General features: G+C 39.4%; 1 protein-coding gene across 3 annotated transcripts in view; it reads left to right on the forward strand.

The window, feature by feature from the left end:
• ESR1 (estrogen receptor 1) overlaps positions 1-26,351 on the forward strand; it is a 230,329-nt gene that overhangs the window by 114,109 nt on the left and 89,869 nt on the right. For all 3 annotated transcript variants that reach the window (XM_087882848.1, XM_060692286.2, XM_087882847.1), the window contains one exon: positions 17,418-17,608. In XM_087882848.1, coding sequence (XP_087738974.1) covers positions 17,418-17,608 — 191 coding nt within the window. The remainder of the gene's footprint in view (positions 1-17,417; positions 17,609-26,351) is intronic.

The following is a 26,351-nucleotide window of genomic DNA, read 5'->3' on the forward strand; positions in this document are numbered from 1 at the left end:
TATAAAGGTTTTATTTCTGTGAATTTCCTTGGTCTACCAAACTGACTTTGGTGAAGAAAGAAAAAAAAAGATGCTTAAACTGGTCATGGCATGTATGTGAGCTCCTGCTGGAAGTATGTTCCTGAATATAGGGTTGAGTGTCTGGGAGCTGAGATTTATTGACATGCCTGGCATGGTTTGACAGACGGAGTCAGGAAGGCTAAAGCTCTGAATGAGATGTGGTTGGTGAGGAATGCAAATATAATAAGAAGGGCAGTAGAGTCAAGGAGACAGTTGGTCTGCCATTTAAGAAATGTGGAGAAGTAATGATAGGCAATAGAAAAGAGGTGGAATAACTTATTTGTATCCATCAGCTATCAAAACATGATTTCCAACATGACAGAATAAAGGAGAAGTATACATTTCAGAATTGAAAAAGGTATAGTGACACTGCCCTTTTTGTTTCTTTAAATAAATATCAGTTTTCAGGACCAACCTGCATCCTACTGTATTGAAACTCTCAGAACCATTTATAATAATCTTTGAAGACTCCTGGTATTTCAAAAGGGGAAGAAGGTGCACTCAGGAAATTTAGAACTAAATAAAACATTTTGTTTATCATCCATACGGGACAAGATAATTGAACAGTCTTCTATAGACATATTTGCAAGCACTTTTAATGCTCACAGTGCTATTATTATCCAGAACCAATAAAAGAGAATATTTGTAACTTAGGGTTGAAATGAGGGGTCCTTGGTGCTCTCTATCTTGGTTGTTTTCTTTCTTTCTTTTTTTTTTAATTTATAAACTTTATTAAAACAGATATAAAACACATAAAGCACATATAACAAAAACATAAAAATACATTATACAATAAACAATTATAAGTAATCAATCATTTGAAGCGTTTGTTTCGTAATGGTCTTTCAAGTAATACAGTTATACTTATTCCCTTACATCTTAACTTAATAGTTTCTTATTGCCTTTTTTCCCTCTCCTCTCTTCTGCTCTCTAAGACTTCTGCTTTAATAATCTGTGTATTATATGTTTATCTTATACCTTCACTTTCTGAGTTTCTCTCTGTAGGTTTATTCGCCCATAAGGAAGTATTTATAAGCATTCTTGTACTTCTATTCTATCTGTCTTCTAGTTATATTTCTTCCATAGTAGCCATACGCCATTGATACCATTTATTCCAAACTTTATAAAATTCAGTGTCTTCTTTTTCCTTTAGCTCTTTTGTCAACCTGTCCATTTCAGCACATTGTGTAATTTTATCTATTATTTCTTCTTCCGTTGGGGTTTTTTCCGATTTCCAATTTTTGGCATATAATATCCTTGCTGCCGTTAAAATATGTATTAACAAGTATTTTATTTCTTTGGGGTAGGTTTTTGTGAAAATTCTAACAGAAAGGTTTTGGGTTTCTTATCTATTTGTAGTTTGGTGATTTGTTCTAGCCATTTCTTAATAATGGACCAAAATTTCTTTGCCACCGGGTATGTCCACCATATGTGGTAAAAGGTGCCTTGTGGATTCTTGCATTTCCAACACACCGAGCTATTTTTCAGGTTTATTTTGGCCAATCTTGTAGGTGACATATGCCACCTGTAAAACATCTTTAGCTGGTTCTCCTTGTATGCCACCGCCAATGTTGTTTTTGTGTTCATTTGCCAGAATTCTTCCCATCTCTCCAATTCTGTTGAGTATTTAAAGTTTTGCATCCATTTAATCATCGTATTTTTAACTATTTCCTCCTCCATCTTATATCTCAACAGAAATTTGTAAATTTTACTAATAAATTTCTCTCCAGAATCTAATATAATTTTATCTAGTTCCTGTTTTTCTTTACATATTTCATACGTTTTTATGTATTCCTTATGTTTTGATTGTATCTGTGAGAAGGTCCACCAATCGATTTCTCTATTTAACTCCGTTTCCAATTGTTGTTTGGATTTCAGTTTTCCTTGACGATCAATTAGGTCTTTATATCTAATTATATTTTTGGGTTCTGTAAGGTTTGGGTGTTTTAGGGCTTCTGAAGGTGAAAACCAAATCGGGATTTTTGTATATTGTTGTTTTTTAATTTTTAACCAAGTTAGTAATAAAGCATTTCTAAGTGTATGTCTTTTAAAATAAGTATGTGACTTATACTTTTCATCCCATAAAAAGGAATGCCAGCCCGTTTGTAAGTCATGGCCTTCAATAGATAATATTCTGCTGTTATTCAACTCCATCCAATCTTTAACCCATACTAGTCCTGCTGCTTGGTAATAAAGTTCCCAATCCTGGAGTGCTGTTCCTCCTCTTTCCTTGGAGTCCTGGAGTAATTTTAATTTTATTTGTGGACGTTTCCCCTGCCATATAAATTTAGAAATGATCTTGTTTAAGCTCACAAAAAAGTTTTTTTCTAATTTAATTGGTGCAACAGTTTTGGTAGTGTATTCATTTTGATAGTGGAGATTCTTCCCATAAATGAGATTTGTAAGTTTTTCCAATTGTCCAGGTCTTTTTTTATTTGTGTTATTAGTTTGTCATAATTATTTTCTTTTATAGAGAAGGTTCTTGGTGACAGCCAAATACTTAAATATTTAATTTTATTAGTCACTTGAATTTGTATACTATTCTCCAATTCTATCTCCTGAGTTTTCATCAGATTTTTAACAGTAATTTTGATTTATTTCTATTTATCTTTAAACCAGCCACCTCTCCATAATCTTCTATTTTCTTAAGAAGTTTTGGTACTACTTCTAGTGGTTCTTCTGCTATAAGTACAAGATCGTCGGCAAAAGTCTGGGTCTTGTATTCTTCTCGTCTCACTTTTAGTCCTTTAATTTCTTGGTCCTCTCTAATTTTTTTTAACAAGATCTCCAAAGATAGGATATACAGTAAAGGGGAAAGTGGACAGCCTTGTCTGACCCCTTTTGTTATGTAAAATTGGTCTGTCATATCATCATTCAAAATTACCTTTGCTGTTTGTTTTGTGTAGATTTCTCCTATAATATTTTCCAGATTTGGTCCAAATTGCATACTCTTTAACTGTTCTTTTAGGAATTTCCAATTTAAATTGTCGAATGCTTTTTGGGCATCAAGGAAAACCAGCACAGATTGTTTCTCCGGGTGGGCTTCATAATATTCAAGTGCATTTATTATCACTCTCATGTTGTTCTTAATTTGGCGGCCCGGTAGGAATCCATTTTGGCTCAAATGAATGTAGTTGTTCAATACTTTTTAAAGTCTTTCCACTATAATTATGGCGAACACTTTGTAATCTGGGTTTAGTAAAGATATTGGTCTGTAATTCTGGATTAATTGGAGGTCAGTGTCCTCTTTAGGTATGATGGTAATTATTGCTTCTGTCCAGGTCCATGGGATTTTTGCCTTCTCTAAGGCCTCGTTATATACCTCCAACATGATCTCTCCTATTGGTATATCATTGGTATGGAATGGTATATCATTCTTCTATCTCTGTCTTTTTTCAATCTATAGGCCAGCCATCTTCCTGTTTTATTCGCAAATTCGAAATAAACTTATACCAAGCCTTCATACCAAGAGCCAGTATGGTTTCTCAAAAGCATGTTGTATCAACCTTATCTTGTCATTTTTTATGAGAGAAGGGAGGGGTGAGAGGGAAAGATATTGAAATTAGTTTGGTATACCAAGGAAATGCTGTGGATAAAATGTATCTTGATTTCAGTAAAGTATGTTTGACAAGCCTCTCATGATATCCTTGTGGCAAAATGATAAATGGATCTAGCAAGTAGTGTAGTTTAGTGGATTTGCCACTAGTTGAATAACCATGTTTATTGATATTCACGTATAATTTTGTATCGACGTGAATAACAATGCCAATTTCTCAAATCTTTATCCTCAGTCTTGGGCTGCTCAATATGTTTGTAAATGACCCAAGAGATGGCAATGGAAAGGATACTTACAGAACTAGGTTCATAGATGACATCAATCTAATAGACCTGGTTAATACTTTAAAGCAGCGGCCCCCAACATTTTGGGCACAAGGACCGGTTGTATGGAGAGAGTTTTTTCCATGGACCGGAGGGGGTGTGGTTTTGCATGTTGTCTGCATCCCATGGATGAGGTTTCACTTTTTTCCATGGCCCACTTGCTGGCATTCTGTGAACCAGTGCCAGTCCATGGACCAGGGGTTGGGGACTCCTGCTTTAAAGCAATGGTTCTTATCTGGGCTCTGTTATAGTTTTAAGGGGCCACGGTAGGTTTCTTAGGGGGTTGCTTAAATGTAAATGCTAGGTTAATTTCTCCTAATTCTCACAAATACTTTGTCTTTATATGAAATAGCTGACATTAATAAACAGTGCAGATAAAGTACCTTTTTCCAGTTAACAGCAACTATGAGAGGAAGGTCATATGAGGTGGTAAATGTGGCCCAAAAGAGCCCATGAGCAAAATTGAGAACCCTTACTTTAGAGGACAAAAATCATGATTCAAAATTACCTCAGCTAGCTTGATCATAGGGCCAAATCCAACAGGGTGATCTTCAGCAAGGTCCAATAATAAGATCCAGTACTAAGTAGGAAAAAATTAAATGCCTAGGTATATGATGGGGAAAACAATCTTGTCAAAGGTACATGTTAGAAGGATTAATGGTCTTTAATGAAGTACTAAGTGGACATGAGCAAGGAGTGACATTAAAGCTGTTAAAAAGGCCAATTCAAACTTCATTAATACAAATATTATACAGTAATCTCATACAGTGAATTGACTAGATTGCATTTGGACAATTACTATCTGATTCTGGAGACTAACCTTCAAGGGGCCTGGTGGCGCAGCTGGCTAATAGCCTGTTATTAACATTCAGCTGTCTGCAATTACTGCAAGTTCGAATCTCCCCAGGCTCAAGGTTGATTCAGTCTTCCATCCTTTCTAAGGTAGGTAAATTGAGGACCCAGTTTATGGGGGCAATAAGCTGACTTTGTATAAATATACAAAAGTATGAAGGCTATTGCTTAACACATTGTAAGCCGCCCTGAGTCTCCGGAGAAGGGCGGCATATAAATCAAAATTTAAAAAAAAAAAAAAAAAGAGTATGGAGAAGTTTGGGTTTAGGGGAGAATACCAGGATGAAACAGAACTGGAAATGAAGTTTACTAAGAAATGGTTAAAGTTGCTCAGTATATTTATCTGGCCAATGGGAAGACCAAGTAAGATATGCTACTAGTATCTAAAAGCTTGTTATGTGGAAAACACGCAAACTTGCTTTGTGTTAGGAGAATGAACAGGTTGAAATTAAAAGATAATTCATGCTGAATATTAGGGGGAACTTCCACTTGTGAAGAGATGTAAAGAATGAGTCTTTCTTGTGGAACAGCATCTCCACACCAGAGACTCATAAGGCCCCAACCCTTTAGCCTTTCATAAAGGCATCCCAGGCATTTGGGTGTGGGGTAGATGAACTTTAAGTGGGGATCAACTACTCTATTTTTTAGACCATAAGACGCACCGGTGTATAAGATGCACCAAGATTTTGAAAAGGTAATCAAGAAAAAAAAAAGTTTTTGCCTTCCCCGGCCCCCAGGAGCATTCTGCAGGCCTCCCAAAGCCTCTGCACATGCCGTTTTTGCAAAAAAGGGCCTGTTTTTCACAAAAATTCAGGCGTTTTTGCCCTCCCTAGCCCCCAGGAGCACTCTGCAGGCCTCCCAAAGCCTCTGTGTGCCCTATTTTTGCAAAAAATGGGCCTATTTTTCACAAAAACTGGACACATGGGGTGGGGCTTCAGAAGGCCAAAAATGGCTGTATTCGGTCTATAAGATGCACCAACATTTCCACCCTCTTTTGGGGTGGGGGGGAAGTGTGTCTTATACTCCAAAATGTATGGTATTTATCTTTGAGTGCCAGGGGATATGATTGGTAGGTTTGTATGCTTAAATCTTGTAAGCCACCTATGGCTTATACATGGGTGGTTTTATAAATCATATAAATAAATGAGGAAGTACAGTAAGTGATGGCTTCTCCCTCACTGGAGCTTTTCAAAGGAGGTCTGAAAGGAGAACTATTGGCAGAGGAGTCCTAAACTAAACTAAATGTGAATGTGACACCCAATGACTATAACTATGAATGATTACAGCTGGGGTAGGCGAAGCATTGAATCCTAACACCAGCATGCAGTGTCTGCACTTGCATCAGACATCATGAGGTAAATACAAAACTGCAAATATACAAGTAATGCACATGTCACCAAGAGCCTTGCTGGCGCAGCAGACTAAAGTGCTGTTAAGTAACACCAGCTGCCTGCAATTACTGCAAGTTCAAATCTCACCAGGCTCAAGGTTGACTCAGCCTTCCATCCTTTCGAGGTAGGTAAAATGAGGGCCCGGATTGTGGGGGCAATAAGCTGACTTTGTATATATATAAAAAAAGAACACCGCTTAGGGACCCCCGAAAGCCCTACTAAGCAGGTATATACAAAAGTATGAAGGCTATTGCTTAATGCATTGTAAGCCACCCTGAGTCTCCGGAGAAAAGCAGCATATAAATCGAACCAATAAATAAATAAATAAATAAATAAATTATTCTGACATTGTGGGTTGTTCTATCTGTCCAAAAGATTCCCTTCAAGTCCAACATACTATGATTCTGTAATGTTTAAAGGCTTTCTCTCTGTCAGTTACCCTGAAACTTAACCGGATCCTGCTGGCAACCCGAGAGATAATTTTTACCGCTATTTTAAGGTAATGGAGCTTATTATGGTAACAGGCACTTGTTACTCACCACCCTCCTCCCCATAGTCTCCAACTATTTCCATTTTTAAGATTAAATAAGCTAAATACATTCTCAAAAAATGCTCGCTTTTCTGTTATAGGGTCTCATGTACCTTGTGTTATGTATTGTATATACCGTATTTTCCGGCGTATAAGACGACTGGGCGTATAAGACGACCCCCAACTTTTCCTGTTAAAATATAGGGTTTGGGCTATACCCACCATATAAGACTGCCCCTCTTCCAATGCACACCAAATAAAAATTAAAAAACATCAACTGGCTCACCTACAATGTAAAAGCAACTGTGCTAGACCCAAAATGGCCCCTGTAACAAGCAGGAACCTCACACAGCCACAAAAAGCCCCCCCCCAAAAAACTTTCACACTCTAAATACACACAACACAACACAACTGGCTCACCCACAATGTAAAAGCAGCTGTGCTAGACCCAAAATGGCCCCTGCAACAAGCAGGAACCTCACACAGCCACAAAAAGTCCAAAAAACCAACTTTCACACTTTACACACACAAAATTCCACATACAGCTTTGTGAGATTTTGTGTGTTTGTGTAGTTGGAGTGAAACACTACAGAAACACACTAAATCTCAGAAAGCTGCACAAATATTATTTTATTTTATTTTATTTTTATTTTTATATGAAAGCTAAATTTAAAACTTCCTAAACTTTAAATGGCTAGGTCTAAAAAAGAACAACTAAAAAAACCCCAATTGACTATTTTTTTTAAAACTCCCAAAGGGGAAAAAAACTTACCCAATAGAACAGGGGTCTCCAACCTTGGCAACTTTAAGACTTGTAGACTTCAACTCCCAGAATTCCTCAGCCAGCTTTGCTTTGCTGGCTGAGGAATTCTGGGAGTTGAAGTCCACAACTCCCTCCTTGCTTGATTGCAGGCAGGGAGTTGCTTGCTTGCCTGAATAGATTCAGGCAAGCAAAGCAAGGCAAGCGTTGCGACTAGCAGCTGAGGTAAGCAAGCTGGAGGGGGAAAACTTTTTCCCTTTTACATGGCTCTGGCCATCCCAGCTGAGTTGCAGGGAACTCAGCTGGGATCGTCAGAGCTGGGATCCTCAGAGTAAAAGGGAAAAAACTTTTTTTCTTTTACGTGGTTTCTGGCGATCCCAGCTGAGTTGCAGAGAACTCAGCTGGGATCGTCAGAGCTGGGATCATCAGAGTAAAAGGGAAAAAACTTTTTTCCTTTTACGTGGTTTCTGGCGATCCCAGCTGAGTTGCAGAGAACTCAGCTGGGATCGTCAGAGCTGGGATCATCAGAGTAAAAGGGAAAAAACTTTTTTCCTTTTACGTGGTTTCTGGCGATCCCAGCTGAGTTGCAGGGAACTCAGCTGGGATTGTCAGAGCTGGGATCGTCAGAGCTGGGATCGCCAGAGCCATTTAAGGCTCGACAGAGCCTTTCAGGCTGGTCTGGCTGGTTACAGGAGAACGACACCCGGCGTATAAGACTACCCCCGACTTTTGAGAAGATTTTCATGTGTTAAAAAGTCGTCTTATACGCCGGAAAATACGGTAATTGTCAGTTGAAGTTTTCAGTCTGGTCCTCTATTGGAGCAGGAAAATACTCTCTCCTGATTGGTTGTGGGCTGATCAGCTTCCCTATAAAAGGAGCTGTGTCAGCCAGGGAGCAACAGTTGCCTCAGAGGCAGTATTGAATAAAGAGCTGTTAGAAATCATTCTGGCTTCACCTCCATTCTTCACCCAGAACCTAACACCTTGACTGCTATGTAATGCTTCATTTAGTAGCTATAGCTACTTGTCAACAAAGTTTGTTAGGTTAGTAAACTCTTCAGGTGACAGAGTAGTGAAGTTTCAGTGGAAAGGGTTTACTGAATGCAACTGAACCGCCGCTCCAAGTTGTGTTTAGGGATGGTGTTCTTATTCATGCATAGATCTTGGCATTTATTTGCACAAATTTAGTCTAGACAGAATGTTTGGTTTTATTGCTTGGCAGTGGAATGGAAAACATGGAGATTTCCTAAAATAAAGTATGTGCCTAAGACTGGTGGTTAACTTGATTTTACTAGAATTATCAGTTGTCACTCCTGTGTTTGATAGGTAGAGTACATTCTGTAACTAGTTTTTGTCTTGAAATGAGAAGAAATAATGCCTCCAGTGGAAAATAGCTCTGTTAATGTTTAAATAATGTTTAAATCAAGCAAACCAAGAACAAATTACATGCATTTGTCATGGTCTAAACCAGCTTTTGAATTATATTCAGGTTATTGTTTATTGCTAATAAAATTGTTTAGAGTTCTCTTGGTAGTTATTAAAGCAAATGATGGCCATATTTTTTTGTAACTAAAAGCTGAAGATATCCAAACATTGTAGGGCAGTGGTTCTCAACCTTTTCTTCACCATGGACCTCCCTTAAATACCCTTTGTGGTCATGGACCGTGGCACAGACCACTTAACCCAGTGGTGGGTTTCAAATTTTTTTATTACCGGTTCTGTGGGCATGGCCTATTTGGTGGGCATGGCTTGGTGGTCATGTGACTGGGTGGTCATGGCTTGGCGGTCATGTGACTGGGTGGGAGTGCCTTAGTGGTCATGTGACTGGGTGGGAGTGGCTTGGTGGTTATGTGACTGGGTGGGAGTGGCTTGGCAGTCATGTGACTGGGTGGGCGTGGCTTTGCGGTCATGTGACTGGGTGGGAGTGCCTTAGTGATCATGTGACGGTGGGAGTGGCTTGGTGGTTATGTGACTGGGTGGGAGTGGCTAGGCAGTCATGTGACTGGGTGAGTGTGGCTAGGTGGTCACGATCCTAGTTTCCCCTATGAGGATTCCCCCATCTGGACCTTTTGCAATCCTCCTAAGGGTCAAAGGAAAACAGATTCCCAAGAGCTCTGAACCCTTAAGGCAAACCAAATACAAGTGGTCCTTGCTTAATGGCCAGTTGCTTAGCAAGTGTTCTAATTTATAACTGACCTCCCCAGAACTACTTCACCTGTTTTTGGAGTTTTTACAGCCATGCACACACACACACACACACACACACACACACACACACACACACACACTCACTTATGACCAGTTACAACATCCCACACAGTCATGTGACTGAGGTTTTCTATGCTTTTTGCCAGTTTCCAACAATTCCTTCTGATTTCCAGTTAAAAATGCCCATTGGGGAAAATTGACTTGTTTAACAACCACAGTGTTCACTTAATAACCACAAGGTTCACTTAACAATCATGGTGTTTGCCTAACCCAGGGTCTGCAACTTTAAACACTCAAAGAGCCATTTTCTATTTTCTTTTAAACAGGTATATCTCTCTGTCTCTCTCTTTTCTCCCTCTCGCTCTCATCAGTCTTTCTCCCTCCCTCTCTCATCTCTCTCTTTTTCTCATTTCTTTCTCATCACTTTCTCTTTCTTTCTCCCTCTTTCTCATCTCATCTCCTCTCTCTCCTCTCTTTTTCTTTAATTTTTCTCATCTCTTTCTTTCTCTCTCTGAAAAGGCTTCTTTGCCAGCCGCTTTCTCCGCAGGCCACTGAAAAGTACCAGCGGAAAAAGCTGCTGCCATCGTCGCCATGTTCTTTGCCCATGCACATCCCTTTGGACTTGCAAGGCAATGGGGATGTGCGTGCGCGAAGAACGTGGCAGCGCCAAACATGGCGGCCGAGGCAAGCGAGCGGCAACCAGGGGACTGGTTCGGGGGTGTGGCCAGCTGGCCATTGCTATCGGTTTGGCGACCTTGGCCAAATTTCCACCAATGATTCATGCGAACCAATGCAAACCGGTAGCAACCCACCACTGACTTAACAAAAAGATTTAAATCAGAACATTTCTTCAAGCCTTTGCTGATCCTCTGTGATGACATTCCCCACACCAGTAGTCCATGGATCACAGGTTGAGAACCACTGATGTGAGGCATTAAGTAATAGAGATTTTGTCAGAATATAAATATTCATGGACTGGAATAGATCAGGCAATGGGGGCTGAATGGAGACATGGTAACAAGGTCAGCCAGTGAAGGCTGTTTAGAAACAGAAACTTAATCTAGAAGTCTGGGTGTGGTTTAGGCAACTGAGTCTGTGCAGAAGCTTAAGTGCCCTGTATAGAGGAGGCTCTCTTTGTAATAAACTCTGCGCTCAGCTCTGAAATGAAACAAGCCTGGACTTGTCTGCTCTGCTGAAATGAAACTAACTGTTCTCTCCTGCCTTGTGTTTTGCTTGTAACTGCTACATAGGAAGAATCTGCTATTGGTATTATAAATTTACTTCATGTATTATTATGTATATAAAGAAGTTAATGAATCCTGCTGCATCAGTCTGCCTGTGTGTGCTTTATAGATTTGTTTTTGCAACAAACTCTGACAGATTTGCATAGAGACTAGAGGTTTTTTATAATGATGTTCATATATGTGTTGGCATATATGACATTAAAAAGCATTATCTGGATATTCCAGATTTGAAGATATAATACACTGAACAATAAATTATTTCTCTGTTAATACAACTTTAGCTATCATTCTATTTGAGGAGGCTGAATTGGTGCCCAAGGAGAAATCCCTCTGAAACTTCTCTTTCTGAATATATTTTCTTGATAACCACATCAATTTTTGTTTTCATGTCTGGGATTTTAAAGTTTAAATTGTACTTTATAACTATAGGTCTGCTACTCTCTTGCTAATAAGGAAGAAGGAATCTTAAAAGAATAAAGAAGGAAAACCCAGGGTGGAAGATATTGGGGGGTGGGATGGAGTTAATAAGTAAATGTAGACAAAATCAAGGATGTTTGTCTCAATGTCTGAAAATTGCATTTCCTGGCAATTTCAATCTTCCAAAGCCTCTAGGCTAGTTCTTACTGAATTTAATCTTTTCTTAGCAAGACATAATAGAAGATTTCAAGGAATAACCGAGTCAGAGATTCTCTAAACAACCAATAGATTATGTGGCAGTATGCAATCAATTTTCTCTGTATAGTTGGTCCTGTTGTTCAGATATCAGTATAAATATCCCCATCCATTAAAGAGTGGACGATACTTGAGATTTTATAAATGAAATTTTAGTTCCAATCTTGTTTGGTAACAGACTATTCATGTAAGCCTAAGTAAGCATTACCAAGAAAAACCACTTGTTATTTTCCTATTTCCACTGTCCTTGGGTTGGATTTTAAACTGTAGGCTGATTAGGGCAAGAATACATGCTTAGTAAATTTCCAAGCACATTGGAAACAGTATATAAATAATAATAACAGATTATTCTTAAAACATATCATTTCATTCTTGGGGAAGTTAATTTTTTTGAGAAACTTTAATTTTGAAATATACATTCTTATGAGGAGTGGGATGCGGTGGCTCAGTGGCTAAGACACTGAGTTTGTCGATCAAAAGGTCAGCAGTTCAGCAGTTTGAATCCCTAGTGCCGCGTAATGGGGTGAGCTCCCGTTACTTGTCCCAGCTTCTGCCAACCCAGCTTCTGCCAACCTAACAGTTTGAAAGCACGTAAAAAATGCAAGTAGAAAAGTAGGGACCACCTTTGGTGGGAAGCTAACAGCGTTCCATGCGCCTTTGGCATTTATGCTGGCCACATAACCATGGAGACGTCTTCAGACAGCGCTGGCTCTTCGGCTTTGAAACAGAGATAAGCACCATCCCCTAGAGCAGTGTTTCCCAAACTTGACCCTTTGAAGATGTATGGACTTCAACTCCCAGAATTCCTCAACCAGGCATACTGGCTGGGGAATTCTGGGAGTTGAAGTCCATGCATCTTAAAATAGCCAAGTTTGGGAAACACTGCCCTAGAGTCAGGAACGGCTAGCACATATGTGCGACGGGAACTTTTACCTTTACTTTATGAGGAAGAGGAAGAAGGAGAAGAAGATACCCACACAAATGAGGAGAAGGCTGTGATTCTCTGTTTGAGAGTATCAAGTTTGGGGAGCACTTTTCCATAACTCCATCTATGATGATTTTATCACTCTTGCCCCAGAGGAATCATACACAACCTGGCTGCTTTTTTTTTTAACAGAACTGGTTACTCACCAATCCAAGTTGGTAGGTAAATGACAACAAGCTGCTATCATCTTCCTGCTCACTTGCTTTCCTTCCTCTGGGAAGGAATGGTCACTGCTCCTAGTCTAAACTCACTGGGGAATGGAGTCAGGACTTGCCTGTGCCCACTCGGTCTCAATGCTGGATAAGAAGGAAGAATTGCTTGTTACCAAGGATAGAGACCTCTACCAGGCTGCTATGCAAGGCAACATTATTTCTTATGGAAGGACAATAGATTTTCTAATGCATGAAGGATGAAAATGCTATTCAGAGAAATTATCCAACAGGCTTAAGGCACCTGACTGAACAATTTTATAACTCACTGTTATACCCCATATCCTGAGTGTGATATTTTCCTGAGTAATTTTTTAGAGAACGGTTCGGGCACTCAACCTATGCAGCCTAGCGTTTACCCAAAGAAGCAATAACCTTTTCTCTTGCTTTTGAGAAGAAAACCCCATAATTTCCCAGAATTCTGAGAGTTTTCTACTCCAACCCCCCCCCCCAAATATATTTACTAATCAGGAAGAAATCTTCAATCTGCAATACTCAGAATGTGTCTGATCAAATTATAGATGTATTTTATGAAAGGATTTCCTCCTTCTCACGCGCATGACACAATTCGGTTTTAATAGAGTGATTTGAAACTTAAGAAAATGCAGGTTTCTTTTGGAAACTATAATTTTTGTGACTCCCTGATTAGTTTCTTTCAACAGGATTGGTCCCTGTCGAACAAGACGTTTCTTCTCTCACAAGCTGTAACAATGAGCCCTATTAAATCATCAAAATCTTTCCAGATTTTATAGAACAGCACTTGACAGTATGAAATGAATGATTACAATATAATTCTAAGAAATTTCATTGTGTCATAAGGTTGCAGTCTACCAGAAGTAATATCACGTCACTCTGCAAATTATAATGAGAATTAAATGGAGGCTTAACTCTTGCTAATTAACCTATGTCCTTATCTTATAATTATGTTAGCTTTCAATGGGTTAATATATTTGGGTTGACTGATTTGAGATGAAATTTGAAGCCAATTCAAATCATATATGAGAGAAAAGATATTAATTCCTTACTAACAAAGACTTTCAAAGATGCTTACTCCAAAATACAGGTATCAGTCACAAATTCAAAAAGATTTTAAACATAATATATATTTTATTATTAAAAACCATTCATGCCTTGAATAATTATCTATTCATGAAAGAAGAGATAATATTTTGAGCAACGACAATCGGTATTATTCTTACATTTTAAAACAGAATAATCTCTTCGTGAACCACAAACGTTTTCACTGTTCTTTACAGTAAAATACTAATGCAGTGATTAAATAAAAGAGAATATTTGTAGTTCAGGGTTGACATGAGGGGTTTCATTTCATTACCCAAACTAGGTAACATCATCAGTGCTAGTGCTGAAAGTCTGCAAGAAAACAACTAAGCTCTGACGGCACCAAGGGCAGTGATTAAAACAAGGCACAGGGTCATTCAACTCCTTTCACATGCTAACCTGATTCCTTTCTGTTTTCATGTACCCCTGTTTTATGCTTGAATTGCTCTTGGGTTACTCTTCTAATTTCTTAGCTGAAGAGGTGTATCATAGCATAAACTGCTATGTAGGTGTATCAATGCAGCCGCGTGGGTCGTGATGGGTGGTTCCCGATACGCCCATGTTACACCTCTCCTGCGTGACTTGCATTGGTTGCCGGTTGCCCTCAGGGTGAGATTCAAGGAGCTGGTGATGACCTATAAAGCCCTATATGGTTTAGGTCCAGGATATTTGTCGGACCATCTGCAACCAGCAACAGCTCCCCATCGCCCGGTGCATTCTCACAGGGAGGGCCTACTCAGGGTGCCGTTGGCTAGACAGTGTCGACTGGCGACCCCTAGAGGCAGAGCTTTCTCTGTGAGTGCTCCCACCCTCTGGAACCAACTTCCTCTGGGGCTCCGGTTGGCTCCTGACCTCTGCACCTTCCGCCGCGACTTAAAGACATGGCTGTTCAGCCTGGACTGTAGGGGTTGACATGTATTTTAACACACTTTTATTCAGACATTTTATTGTTGTGAGCCACCCTGAGTCCTATGGAGATAGGGCGGCATATAAATCAAATAAAATAAATAAAAATAAATAAATAAACGGGAGCATTCGGGACCTTTTGAGTTTTTTGTACAGCTTTTCTTCCAAATGTTTCATGATTTTTTTTGGTCTTTCAACTTTCTTTTTCTCAAGTTTTTTTTTTTAATTTGTACTAAGGAAAGCCCATTTTAAGCATTATATTACCAGTCATCAAAGGAATATGAGTATCAGAAAAGTGGGAAACATTCCAGGAACATTGGAAGATAGAAATGTGGAGATAACTAGGCATGTAAGGCTAATATTTCTTCAAAAGAGTTGAGAGTAGGAGTTAACAGGGAAACGTCTGAGTATTTTGGCTGAGAACGAGCTGTCTCCATACACTTCAGTTATTCATGCGCTGCTGTTTTTTCCCAAGTATGAGAGAAAGAAGTACATTTGCCTTCACAGAAGAACACTGAACAAAAACAACAGAAAGTTAAGTTTTAAAGTCATTTGGAACAATCTTGTTGTTATTTTCATGCCATGGTTTTACTAGAATAATGTATGTTTGTTATTATACATAAACGTTTGTTATTGTATATACCAAGCCAGTTGCTATAATTGTTCAACATGTGCTGTCTTTCTGATTTATGAAGTTGCGGGGTTTAAAAGGACCTGAGACAGATCTACTGCTTAGATCTCAGCTGTATGTTAGGCTCCTCCATTAATTGGTAGTGTTAAGACATCATTTGATAAAATAATGCCAATAGTCAGAAAAACTACTGTTGTCAAGGGTAATATTGCCATGTTGCAGTACCTCCTTCAAAGACAATCATTTCACGAAGGCCCATCTCTTGGGGATGCTGTAATATTTGGCTGTTGCAGTGGTCAAGGAGGTAGACTAGATCCTTTCTTAGGTTCCTTTCCCTTACGTTATATGGTTCCATATAATGCCATTATATCTCCAACCTCCTTTTTTATGTGAAAAGATGTGCAGTGTGCTTATGTCAGTCTCATGTTCTTACAGTAAGTTGACACAAAGGGACAAAAAGGAAGGACAGTTTGTACCTTTTATACCATACATTTGAGTCTCTGAGTAGAAATTCAGCTATAAACATGTTTCTCCAAAATTATTTCAATGAAACTTGTGTCCAGGAATGTGTAGAATCATGTACTTAATTTCTTTAACAATGCATCTCTCTTTAAATTAGTTGGGATTACTAAATTCCTTTTTATTCTGATGGAAATGACTAACATTTCTCATTTTGGCCAAGCTGAGTTATTAGATATCCAAGAATGATATATAACCATAAGAAATTAGCACATTACTTTCATATTTTGACTGTGAGTAAAAGATGGTAGGAATGAAGGAGAAAGTTTTTAGTACAAAATATCTATCTGCTATTTTAGAAATATTAATCCCATCTTCATTTGAACTGGATCTAAGCAACATACTATTGGTGTGTCTTCCCTGCAAATTGAGCATTTGGGGTCATGAAATGTTTGATCAAGAAATGGAAACTTCTATTGGAATCCTATGTAAGGTCAGATAGTAGACTAGGCAGATTTTGCAGAATCTAAGAGAGTTATTCTTATTCAGATAGTCCTCAACATCTGTCCACAACTGAGATCAGAACTTCAGTCATTAAGTAATGCAATTGTTAAGTGAGTCATCATGTAACCGTGAATGATTTTATGACCATTTTTGCCATGATTGATAAGCAACTCACCGGGGCATTAAGTGAATTGATTTCCCACAACAATTTTGTTAGTGGCAATCACATTTCCCTGGAATGCGGCAACCACCATAAATGCATGCTGGCTGCAAGCACCCAAACCATGATCATGTGATGATGCCAGTGACACAGTGACAGTTATATGGTCTGGTAAGACTGGCCATAAGTCACTTTTTTCAGCACCATCGTCACGTAGAAGAGTTGCTAAGTGAATGGTCATAAGTCTAGGACTCCTTTGGATGGTATAGCCAACACCCCCCTCTGGTCATGGTACCTAAAGCTTAATCATGATGGTGTCGTCTAAATGTATTGATTTTGGCCAGAACATTCAAGAAATGACTTCCTATGCTTCCTGTTTAGTCATTCGGGAAATGGGACTCTCTTCAAGCTATGGTTATATTAGTCAGTGTGAAAAAGCTGGAGGAGCACATAGCCAAATGCACCATTAGGAAGTAAGAATAATGGCGATGATAAAAGTGCAAATTTTTGCTACTTATGGATGAAGGGGGAAATGGTTCCAATAATCTTGTCTGCATTATGTTCTCAGTACACAGTTCCTTTCAGATGTAAATAAATTGAGGTGAACTCAGCTTCTGGGGACACCCTAATGTTTGTGGTTGGCATCAATTCATCCCTCCCAGAGTTGACAGTTCCTTGTAATGAATGATCATACTTCATTAGCTTGGTGAATTCTTACTCCCAACCACAATGAGACTTTCATGTGTTGACTTGTAGTGCCAACCAGCTCACTAATGTTGGGATCTTGTTGTTTGCTGAGTTTAGTTTTCTTCTTACAAACATTTCATTACCAAAGTAGGTTACTAAGATCCCAGTATTTTCACCCTGAGCTATTCTTCATTGTTGAACTCACTATTGTTCATTTTACAGGCCTGGCTCGGAGACCAGACGTCACAATGGCAGAGAGCGAATGACTAGCACCAATGAAAGGGGAAACCTGTCTATGGAGTCTACCAAGGAGACCCGCTATTGTGCTGTTTGCAACGATTATGCCTCTGGCTATCATTATGGGGTTTGGTCCTGCGAGGGCTGCAAAGCCTTTTTTAAAAGGAGCATACAAGGTAATATAACATCGACACACCTGGCATGAAACTATCTTGCTCAATGCCCATTCTAACCAAGTAATGAGAGTGTTGTTTATAGATTGAAACTGGATTGGTATATGTGTTCTGACCAAGGCTTCCTGAGACAGTAACAATCACACGCTTAGTCCCCAAACCCCTCTTTTTATTTCAACGGCTGTGAATTATGTTCATTCACAGCCTGTAATGAGTCCCAAGCAGTTTGTGAATAGTCCGATAGAAGTCTGCCACAGAATTTTGGGATAAGGCTGATAAGCACCCTCCTTTATCTCCCTTGAAATGCTGCCAAAGACCTAATTGCCAATTAGCTTTGTAAGCCAAACGGAGCACAAAATCAAAACGGAACTTCAGAGTTTAAACCGACCAGAATGAACAAAGTTGCTTCCTGCAAAGGCTCATGTCCCTTTGCTCCACCTTTATTTTTTATGGGAGGGGCCAATCATCTCCAAGCCTTACTCCCAAGTCGCCCCTTTTGTCTTAACTGTTCTTGCCTTCTGGCAGCTCTGCACATGTACGCACTGGGAACAGGCTCCCCCTGTTCCTCTGCCTCGCTGATGTCAGACTCTGGAGGCTCCAGAGTCAGTACATAACTCCCAGAAGGCCCTGGTCCCATCTCTGCCTCCGATGCAGAGCCCTTGTCCGAGCCTTTCCCAGACTCCAGGACTGGCCCATGTTCCTCCCCAACCTCCTCACTGTCTGACTCTGCTGCCAGCTCTGCAGGCCACTGGTGGACCACAACAATATGGCTCATAAAATTAAACTTTTAGAATAAAGAAATAAACAAAATAAATAGAAAATACCATATTAAAAATGCATATTTAGTCCCTGTTTAACATATACAGTGTGAATAGATTGAAGTGTGTCAGTAGTGAGTTGCAAAACCCATCGCTACTGGTTCGCTCGTGCATGCGCAGAAGTGTCTGTGTGGGTGGGCGGACCCTCCCGCCATCGCCACTACCGGTTTGCCAATCCAGGTAGAACTGGTAGCAATCCACCACTGAAGCATGAGTTGGAAATTAAAAAAAAGACTATTCTGGACTATTATCTGTATTGAAGTATTTTGTAAATAACCCATCGAATCCAGGGGTGGGTTCTAATTTTTTTTACTATCGGATCTATGGGTGTGGCTTATTTTATGGGTATGGCTTGGTGGGGGGTGTAATGTGACTGGGTGGGCGTGGCCAACTTTTTTTTTTTTAACTTTTAAAAGCATTTTTTCTATAACCTTAAGAGGTTGCAGAAAAAAATGCTTTCAGGAGCCTCTGACGATCAGGCAACTCAGCTGGGATCGCCAGAGGCTTTTAAAGGCATTTTTTCCCCCTACAACCTCTTTGGCCGAAGAGGTTGCAGAAAAAAATGCTTTCAGGAGCCTCTCACGATCAAGTAACTCAGGGGGGATCACCAGAGGCTTTGAAAGGCATTTTTTCCCCCTACAACCTCTTTGGCCGAAGAGGTTGCAGAAAAAAATGCTTTCAGGAGCCTCTCACGATCAAGTAACTCAGGGGGGATCACCAGAGGCTTTGAAAGGCATTTTTTTCCCTGCAATCTCTTCGGCCGAAAAAGCAGAAAAAATGCTTTCAGCTGACGATCCCAGCTGAGCCTCATGATCATCAGAGCCTTTTTTTTTTACTTTTAAAAACATTTTTTCGGCCAAAGAGGTTGTAGAAAAAATGCTTTTAAAAGTTAAAAAAAAAAAGCCTCTGATGAGGTGGGCGGGGTAAGCAAGCGGCGACCGGACCGGGGACCAGTTCGGGAGTGTGACCAGCCAATGTTATTACCGATTCTCCAAACTACTACAAATTTTTACTACCGGTTCTTGTGAACTGGTGCGAACCGGGAGCAACCCACCACTGATCTAATTCCAAATACCCATTTTGCTTGTTTCTTCAATACTTGCCTGCCCTATCTTTGTGTAATGCTGCAATTTCAGTTCATATAACAATAATTGATAAAATAAATACAGGACTCTTTAAAGAAGCTTTCCACGAGATGATTGTCAATGTATGTATGGTATAGGTTCTCCTGCTTGAGCAGGGGGTTAGACTAGAAGACCTTCAAGGTCCCTTCCAGCTCTATGCTGATTGATTGAGTCTCCTAAAATGTGAGACACCAACAAATCCCAACTCCAATTCAAAATTGGGAAAGGCTTCCAGGAAGTCTCCAAACTAGCAATAGCAATAGCACTTAGACTTATATACTGCTTCATGGTGCTTTTACAGCCCTCTCTAAGTAGTTGACAGAGTCAGCATATTGCCCCCAACAATCTGGGTCCTCATTTTACCCACCTCGGAAGGATGGAAGGCTGAGTCAACCTTAGTTGAATCTTAGTTCTAATGGTAGAGAGGAAGATGTTTAAAAGTACTAGATTCTTATGCTGAAATACATGTAGTCCTCAACTTACAACAGTTCATTTAGTGACCAAAGTTACAACGGCACTGGAAAAAGTGACTTATGACCGTTTTGACAAGTACAATATATGTGGTACTTTGCTCAATAGTAGTAACTGTGAGAGGTATCTTGGAGTTGTAGTGGGCAATCACTTAAATATGAGCCAGCAGTGTGCAGCAGCTGCCCAAAAAGCCAACACAATTCTAGGCTGCATAAACAGAGGGATAGAATCAAGATCACGTGAAGTGTTAATACAACTTTATAATTCCTTGATAAGGTGACACTTGGAATACTGCATCCAATTTTGGTTGCCATGATGTAAAAAAGATGTGGAGACTCTAGAAAGAGTGCAGAGAAGAGCAACAAAGATGATTAGGAGACTCGAGGATAAAACATATAAAGAATGGTTGCTGGAACTAGATATGTCTAGTCTTATGAAAAGAAGGACTAGGGGTGACATGATAGCAGTGTTCTGATATCTCAGGGGTTTCCACAAAGAGGGAGTCAAGCTATTCTCCAAAGCACCTGAGGGTATGAAAAGAAGCAATGGGTGGAAACTAATCAAGAGAGAAGCAACTTAGAACTAAGAAGAAATTTCCTGTCAGTTAGAACAGTTTATCAGTGGAACAACTTGCCTCCAGAAGTTGTAAATGCTCCAACACTGGAGGTTTTTAAGAAGAGATTAGATTACCATTTGTCTGAAGTGGTGTAGGTTTTTCTGCCTAAGCAGGGGGTTGGATTAAGGTCCTTTCCAACTCTGTTATTCTATTCTATTCTATTCTATTCTATTCTATTCTATTCTATTCTATTCTATTCTATTCTATTCTATTCTATTCTATTCTATTCTATTCTATTCTATTCTATTTATTAAGCCTCTAAAATGGCTTCAGCCAGGCTCACTTCAGGGTTGACACTTATGACCATTGTAGCATCCTCATGGTCACATGATCCAAAGTCAGACATTTGGAAATTGTCTCCTTTTTATGAGTGTCTGGGGTCATGTGATCACCTTTTGCAACCTTCTGACAAGCAAAGTCAAGGCGTAATCCAGATTCACTTAACAAACATGATGCTAATTTAACAGCTGCAGTGATTCTTAACAACTATGGCATGAAAGGTCATAAAATGGGGCAAAATTCACTTAACTGTCTCGATTAGCAACCAAAATGTTGGGCTCTGTTGTGTTGGTAAGTCAAGGTCTATATGTATTACCAGCTTGATGGTGGGTTGCCATTTATTTCCTCTTTCTTGGCCTTGTCTAAACATCCTGGGCAGACTTTCAGTATGAATGGAAACTGAAAGTCTTAAAGCCTTTAAGGCAGAAACAAAGAACATATATCAGAGGTGGGTTTCAGCAGGTTCTGACCAGTTCTGGAGAACCGGTAGCAGAAATTTTGAGTAGTTCGGATAACCAGTAAATACTACCTCTGACTGGCCCCGCCCCTTCTATTCTCTGCCTCCCGAATCCCAGCTGATTGGGAGGAAATGGGGATTTTGCTGTATTCTTCCCCTGGAGTAGGGTGGGAATGGAGATTTTACAGCATCCTTCCCCTGCCACACCCACCAAGCCACACCCACCAAGCCATGCCATGTCCACCAAGCCACACCCACAGAACCGGTAGTAAAAAATTTGAAACCCACCACTGACATATATGGAAGAAAAAGTAAATACATGAAAGAATAAAAATATGCATTTCTCTTCCTCTTGGCTCCTCTTACTAGCCCAACTGTCGTTTCTTGATTTGGGGATGAAATTTTTGCCAAACCACACTCAGTCCTGCCTTTCTGTGATAAATTACTTTAGGTTCCTACTTAACGTTCCATTGCTCAGTACTCAGTCCTTTTGCCTTTCTCGGGAGAAATTTCCTGCAGTTGAATCTATTACTGTTCATTGTCTTCTTAAAGTGATGTTTCTCATGTAATGAACTGTAATCTGGTTACAGACATGTTCTTTTTTTAAAAAAATGTACACCCCTTATGCTGTAATCCCCCGTCATCCCCCCGCCACAATAATTTCACTGCTGCTTTAAGATTTTCTGTTTCATCCAAAAGCTTTTCTCAATTGCCACTAAGGGGTGCCATGTGTATTCTTAATATAGTTTCATGTCAGTACATGTTGCTCTTTATTGATTTTCTGTATCAACATGTAGAGAGTGATCTTGAGATAGGAGAACGTATGACAAGTGAAAATTGCAATCCTGTTTATGTGCGACATTTATTTTATACATATTTTACCCCTTCCCTCACAAATGTTGAGGTTCCTGGACTAAATATTTGTGAATTCAGTGGACCCTGCAATATCTTATCCTACCTCAGTAATAAACTCAGCAATAATGGTCAAGTTCATAGGGTTGAGAAGCACATGTTGAAAATCTGGAACATGAGAAAAATAAAAACGTTTAAAGGATTGTGCACATTCTGAAAATGATTTAGAAGGAAAGTTTTGGCGCTCACATGAGTACAGCACTTTTCTGCCACTCGTTAAAGCACTGATGTCTTTTTTTCAGGCATCCACATGAGCTGAGCTGTTTGCATTACAGCACAACAATGTTGTAATGAATCCAACTTTTAAAACAGCAGCATCTTTTTTGCAGACTCTTCTAAAAGCCTGACAAAAGTTAGGTGTACAGAGCAGAGGGATTGTGACATATGAAAAAAATGAAGCAGTTCTTCTGAATGGTTTTTCAATGTACATCTATTATATTCCTTAATAGAAACAGAAAGTATGTGAACTTTAGTTAGCTAGAATGTGTATCTGCACTTCTTCCATGTAATAAATGAGTAACAATGAATAGTCTTCTTAATATTTTGAATACAGCAGAGAAGCACCATTTCATGAGAACTAATTGTCACCACGTACACAAATTTAGTTTAAAGAAAGTTTTCAGCAGTTGAAAAGTGAGCAGATTATTCTATTATCTCAACCTCACAGAAGTATGCTCCATGGTTTCGATTTTCAATTCTACCCTCATGGAAGAAATTTTTTGATATTATATTCAATCATATTCTCTTTCTGAAAGAGATGGCTGCCATTATTCAGCTCCTGAAGTACTTGAAAATCATTTGTTATTTGAGGTACTTCCAATAGATGGATCTTCATTTTTTTTTCCTATTTTCTTACAATTTGTGAAATCAATCAAGGCAATACTATTGTAACTTTCACAAGACATGGATATTCAAAACTTAAAAGTTACTTAACAAGAGTACCTTGAAAGTTTTCTAATTTATTTTGGAATGTTTCTGCTCTTTCTGAAGAGAAGGCTATGAAGCTGAAGACATGAAGTCATCCACAACATTTTTGGATGAGATTCTGACTGTATTATTGCCTTCTTTCATCACAGAAGAAATGGTGTGGAGAAGGAATCTATGTAGTCTTCCATATCTAGTTGTTCGGTCTGTTTTCTTTTATTACGTCTGCCTTTCTGGTTTGAGAAAGTCATTAAGGATGGAAAGATGGAATAACTGCCCAATGTACTTTGGTTTTCTATCGCATTAGGCTGCCTCCCCCCCCTCCCCCAGTCTTTACGTAAAATGTCTCAAGTTCTCATGGAGACAATATTCTGGAAATTTTTCAGCCAACTTCAGAACTCAGCATGTGAGATGTCTTTTTGTGGCTGAAGAATTGACGTACACGAATTAATATCAGTACAATAAGGACTCACTGGAGAAGAGCCTAATGCTGAGAAAGATTGAGGGCAAAAGAAGAAAGGGACGACAGAGAATGAGGTGGCTGGATGGAGTCACTGAAGCAGTAGATGTGAGTTTAAATGGACTCCAGAGGATGGTAGAGGACAGGAAGGCCTGGAGGAATGTTCTTCATGGGTTTGCAATGGGTCAGACACGACTTCACAACTAACAACAACAACAACAACAGCAAAAAAGGTTCATGAAGCAAATAGTCATTCTAACTATCATAGCACTGCTATGGACTGATAACGGGCAATGTCCCTTTACTCAATGTCACTCAATTACTCAATCAACAATCAATCCTGAATAAAATAGAGACATTATTTTGTAGTTCTACAGATGTATGATCTTCAAATCATCGTAAGCCTGGAAAACCTAGAAACAATAAGTTCTAGTTCCACCTTAGGGTGACTTTAGGCCAGGGATGTCAAACTCACGTCGTCATGTCAGCTTCCAATTTTTGATCACGTGACTTCAGGAATGCTGTGATGGTTGTAAGCACAAGCATTGGTCATAAGCCATTTTTTCAGCAGCGTCGTAACTTTGAACAGTCATTAAATGAATGGTTATAAGTTGAGGACTACCTATAATTCAAAGACCTGGTTGTCATCTATAAACCCCTTCATGGCTCACAGCTAGGATATTTGAAGAGCAACGGTGGTTAGAATGCAGTACTGCAGGCTACTTCTGCTGACTGCCAGCTGACTGCAATTTGGCAGTTCGACTTTCACAGACTCAAGGTTGACTCAGCTTTCCATCCTTCTGAGATGGGTAAAATGAGGACCCAGATTGTTGGGGGCAATATGCTGACTCTGTAAACCACTTAGAGAGGGTTGTAAAGGACTGTGAAGCATTATAAAAGTCCAAGTGCTATTGCTATATTTGATGAACCTTTTAACTTATTCTTACCCAACAAGATCCAACAGGGCTGGCATGATCAGAATCTCATCTAGTAAACAGGGACATTTTATGGAACTAATGAAGTTTGCCTTTTCTATCATTACTCCTGCCCTGTGGAGGAGCATTGTTCCTAAGATTTGGATGCCTCTGATGTTGCTGCAGGAGACGATGCTGTATGAGTATCCCAGTGGTAAAATTCAAATTTTTTTACTACGGGTTCTGTGAGTGTGGCTTGGTGGGCATGGCAGGGGAAGGATACTGCAAAATCTCTATTCCCATCCCACTCCTGGGGAAGGATATTGCAAAATCTCCATTCCCACCCCACTCTGGGACCAGCCAGAGGTGGCATTTGCTATTGCTACTGGTTCTCCAGAACCTGCTGGATTTCATCCCTGGAGTATCCAGGTAGAGTTATTTTTATGGTTGCTTTTTATCTAGCTGGCTGCCCAGAGTTGCTTGGTGAGTAGGCATATAAATAACAAATAAAAATGTCCACTTCAATAAATAATTTTCGATGCTATTTCTGCTATATGAAGGACACATAAACAAATGTCAATTTATGTATTGCATTTCTGGGGTTGCCATAGCCTCCATTAGAATCTTGACAGCATCGCTTGGATGTCCTGGTGTTGTTTGTGCACTTTTTCTTTTTTAATCAGCAAAATTTCTTGATGTATACTTTGCCATGGTTGCTGTGTGGAGATTGTAAAATTCAGAGAAGCAATAACATGAAATAACATGAACACTGTGATCTAGAGAAGTTGAAATAATTAGATTCATTTCTATTAACATGTGAATCAAATAATTTCTCATTTATTCTTAGTTAGGAAGAACCTAGATTATCGCAGTGAAACATTGGGTCATTGAAAATTTATGGCATTCTTTTTTTTAGTGACTAAAAAAAGTGATTATATTGATATAATTTGAATAATGCTATATTGCTAAAACAATAGCACTATGTTAGCAATTGAGTTCAAGTGCTACTCAACAAATAGGTTTTAAGTGTGTGTGTGTGTGAGAGAGAGAGAGAGTAGGGGGAGAGGGAGAGGGAGACAGGGAGAGAGACAAATGCACATTGATGTGGAAAATATGCCTCCCTGGGTGCATCTTCTATTTTTCCACCAGCATGAATACAGATGAAAGTCAATCGCACAAGGATGATAAGGGCAGAATCTGTTGTGTTGACCTCATCATCTGCAATGGCCATTGACAATTAACATTTTACCCCACACAGCTGGCATGTTACAAACCAAGAAGTGTAATATTTTTTGTCTAGGCAATGATTAGCATTGTTTCTTTGGATATTTCAACTATTGACTGCATGGCTTCCTTAAGATGAAAACTCCTTTTTATGGTGCATACAGGTGGGACAAGAACATAGTTGGAAGGGAATCCCAAACCCTTTCTTCTGCTACGTAGAGCTGCTAACCTTGAATACCTAGCCACAAAATAGGTAAGGCAAGTCTGGAGATGTAAAATGTCTGCTTCCAGTTTGTATCCTTCCCTCTTTTTCAAAGTTCTTAGAACCAGCTATCCTTTATATTCAGTGGCCTTCTTTCCATAATGTACTTAACTGGGAGGGTTACCAAAAAGGAGAGGTCAATTCACTCGGTCAATTTAACCTCAAATATATTCTGTCATGCACAAAGATCACTCCATTGGACATGTTGTAGCAATATGTAAATCTAGTCAGTTAACTTGTTTTGATTATCTAGTCCTCCAAGAAAAGCATGGAGAGAAAGAGCAG

This window comes from Pantherophis guttatus, chromosome 1 (genome assembly GCF_059756535.1).
Source record: "Pantherophis guttatus breed Tessera chromosome 1, ASM5975653v1, whole genome shotgun sequence".
Classification (NCBI taxonomy): domain Eukaryota; kingdom Metazoa; phylum Chordata; class Lepidosauria; order Squamata; family Colubridae; genus Pantherophis; species Pantherophis guttatus.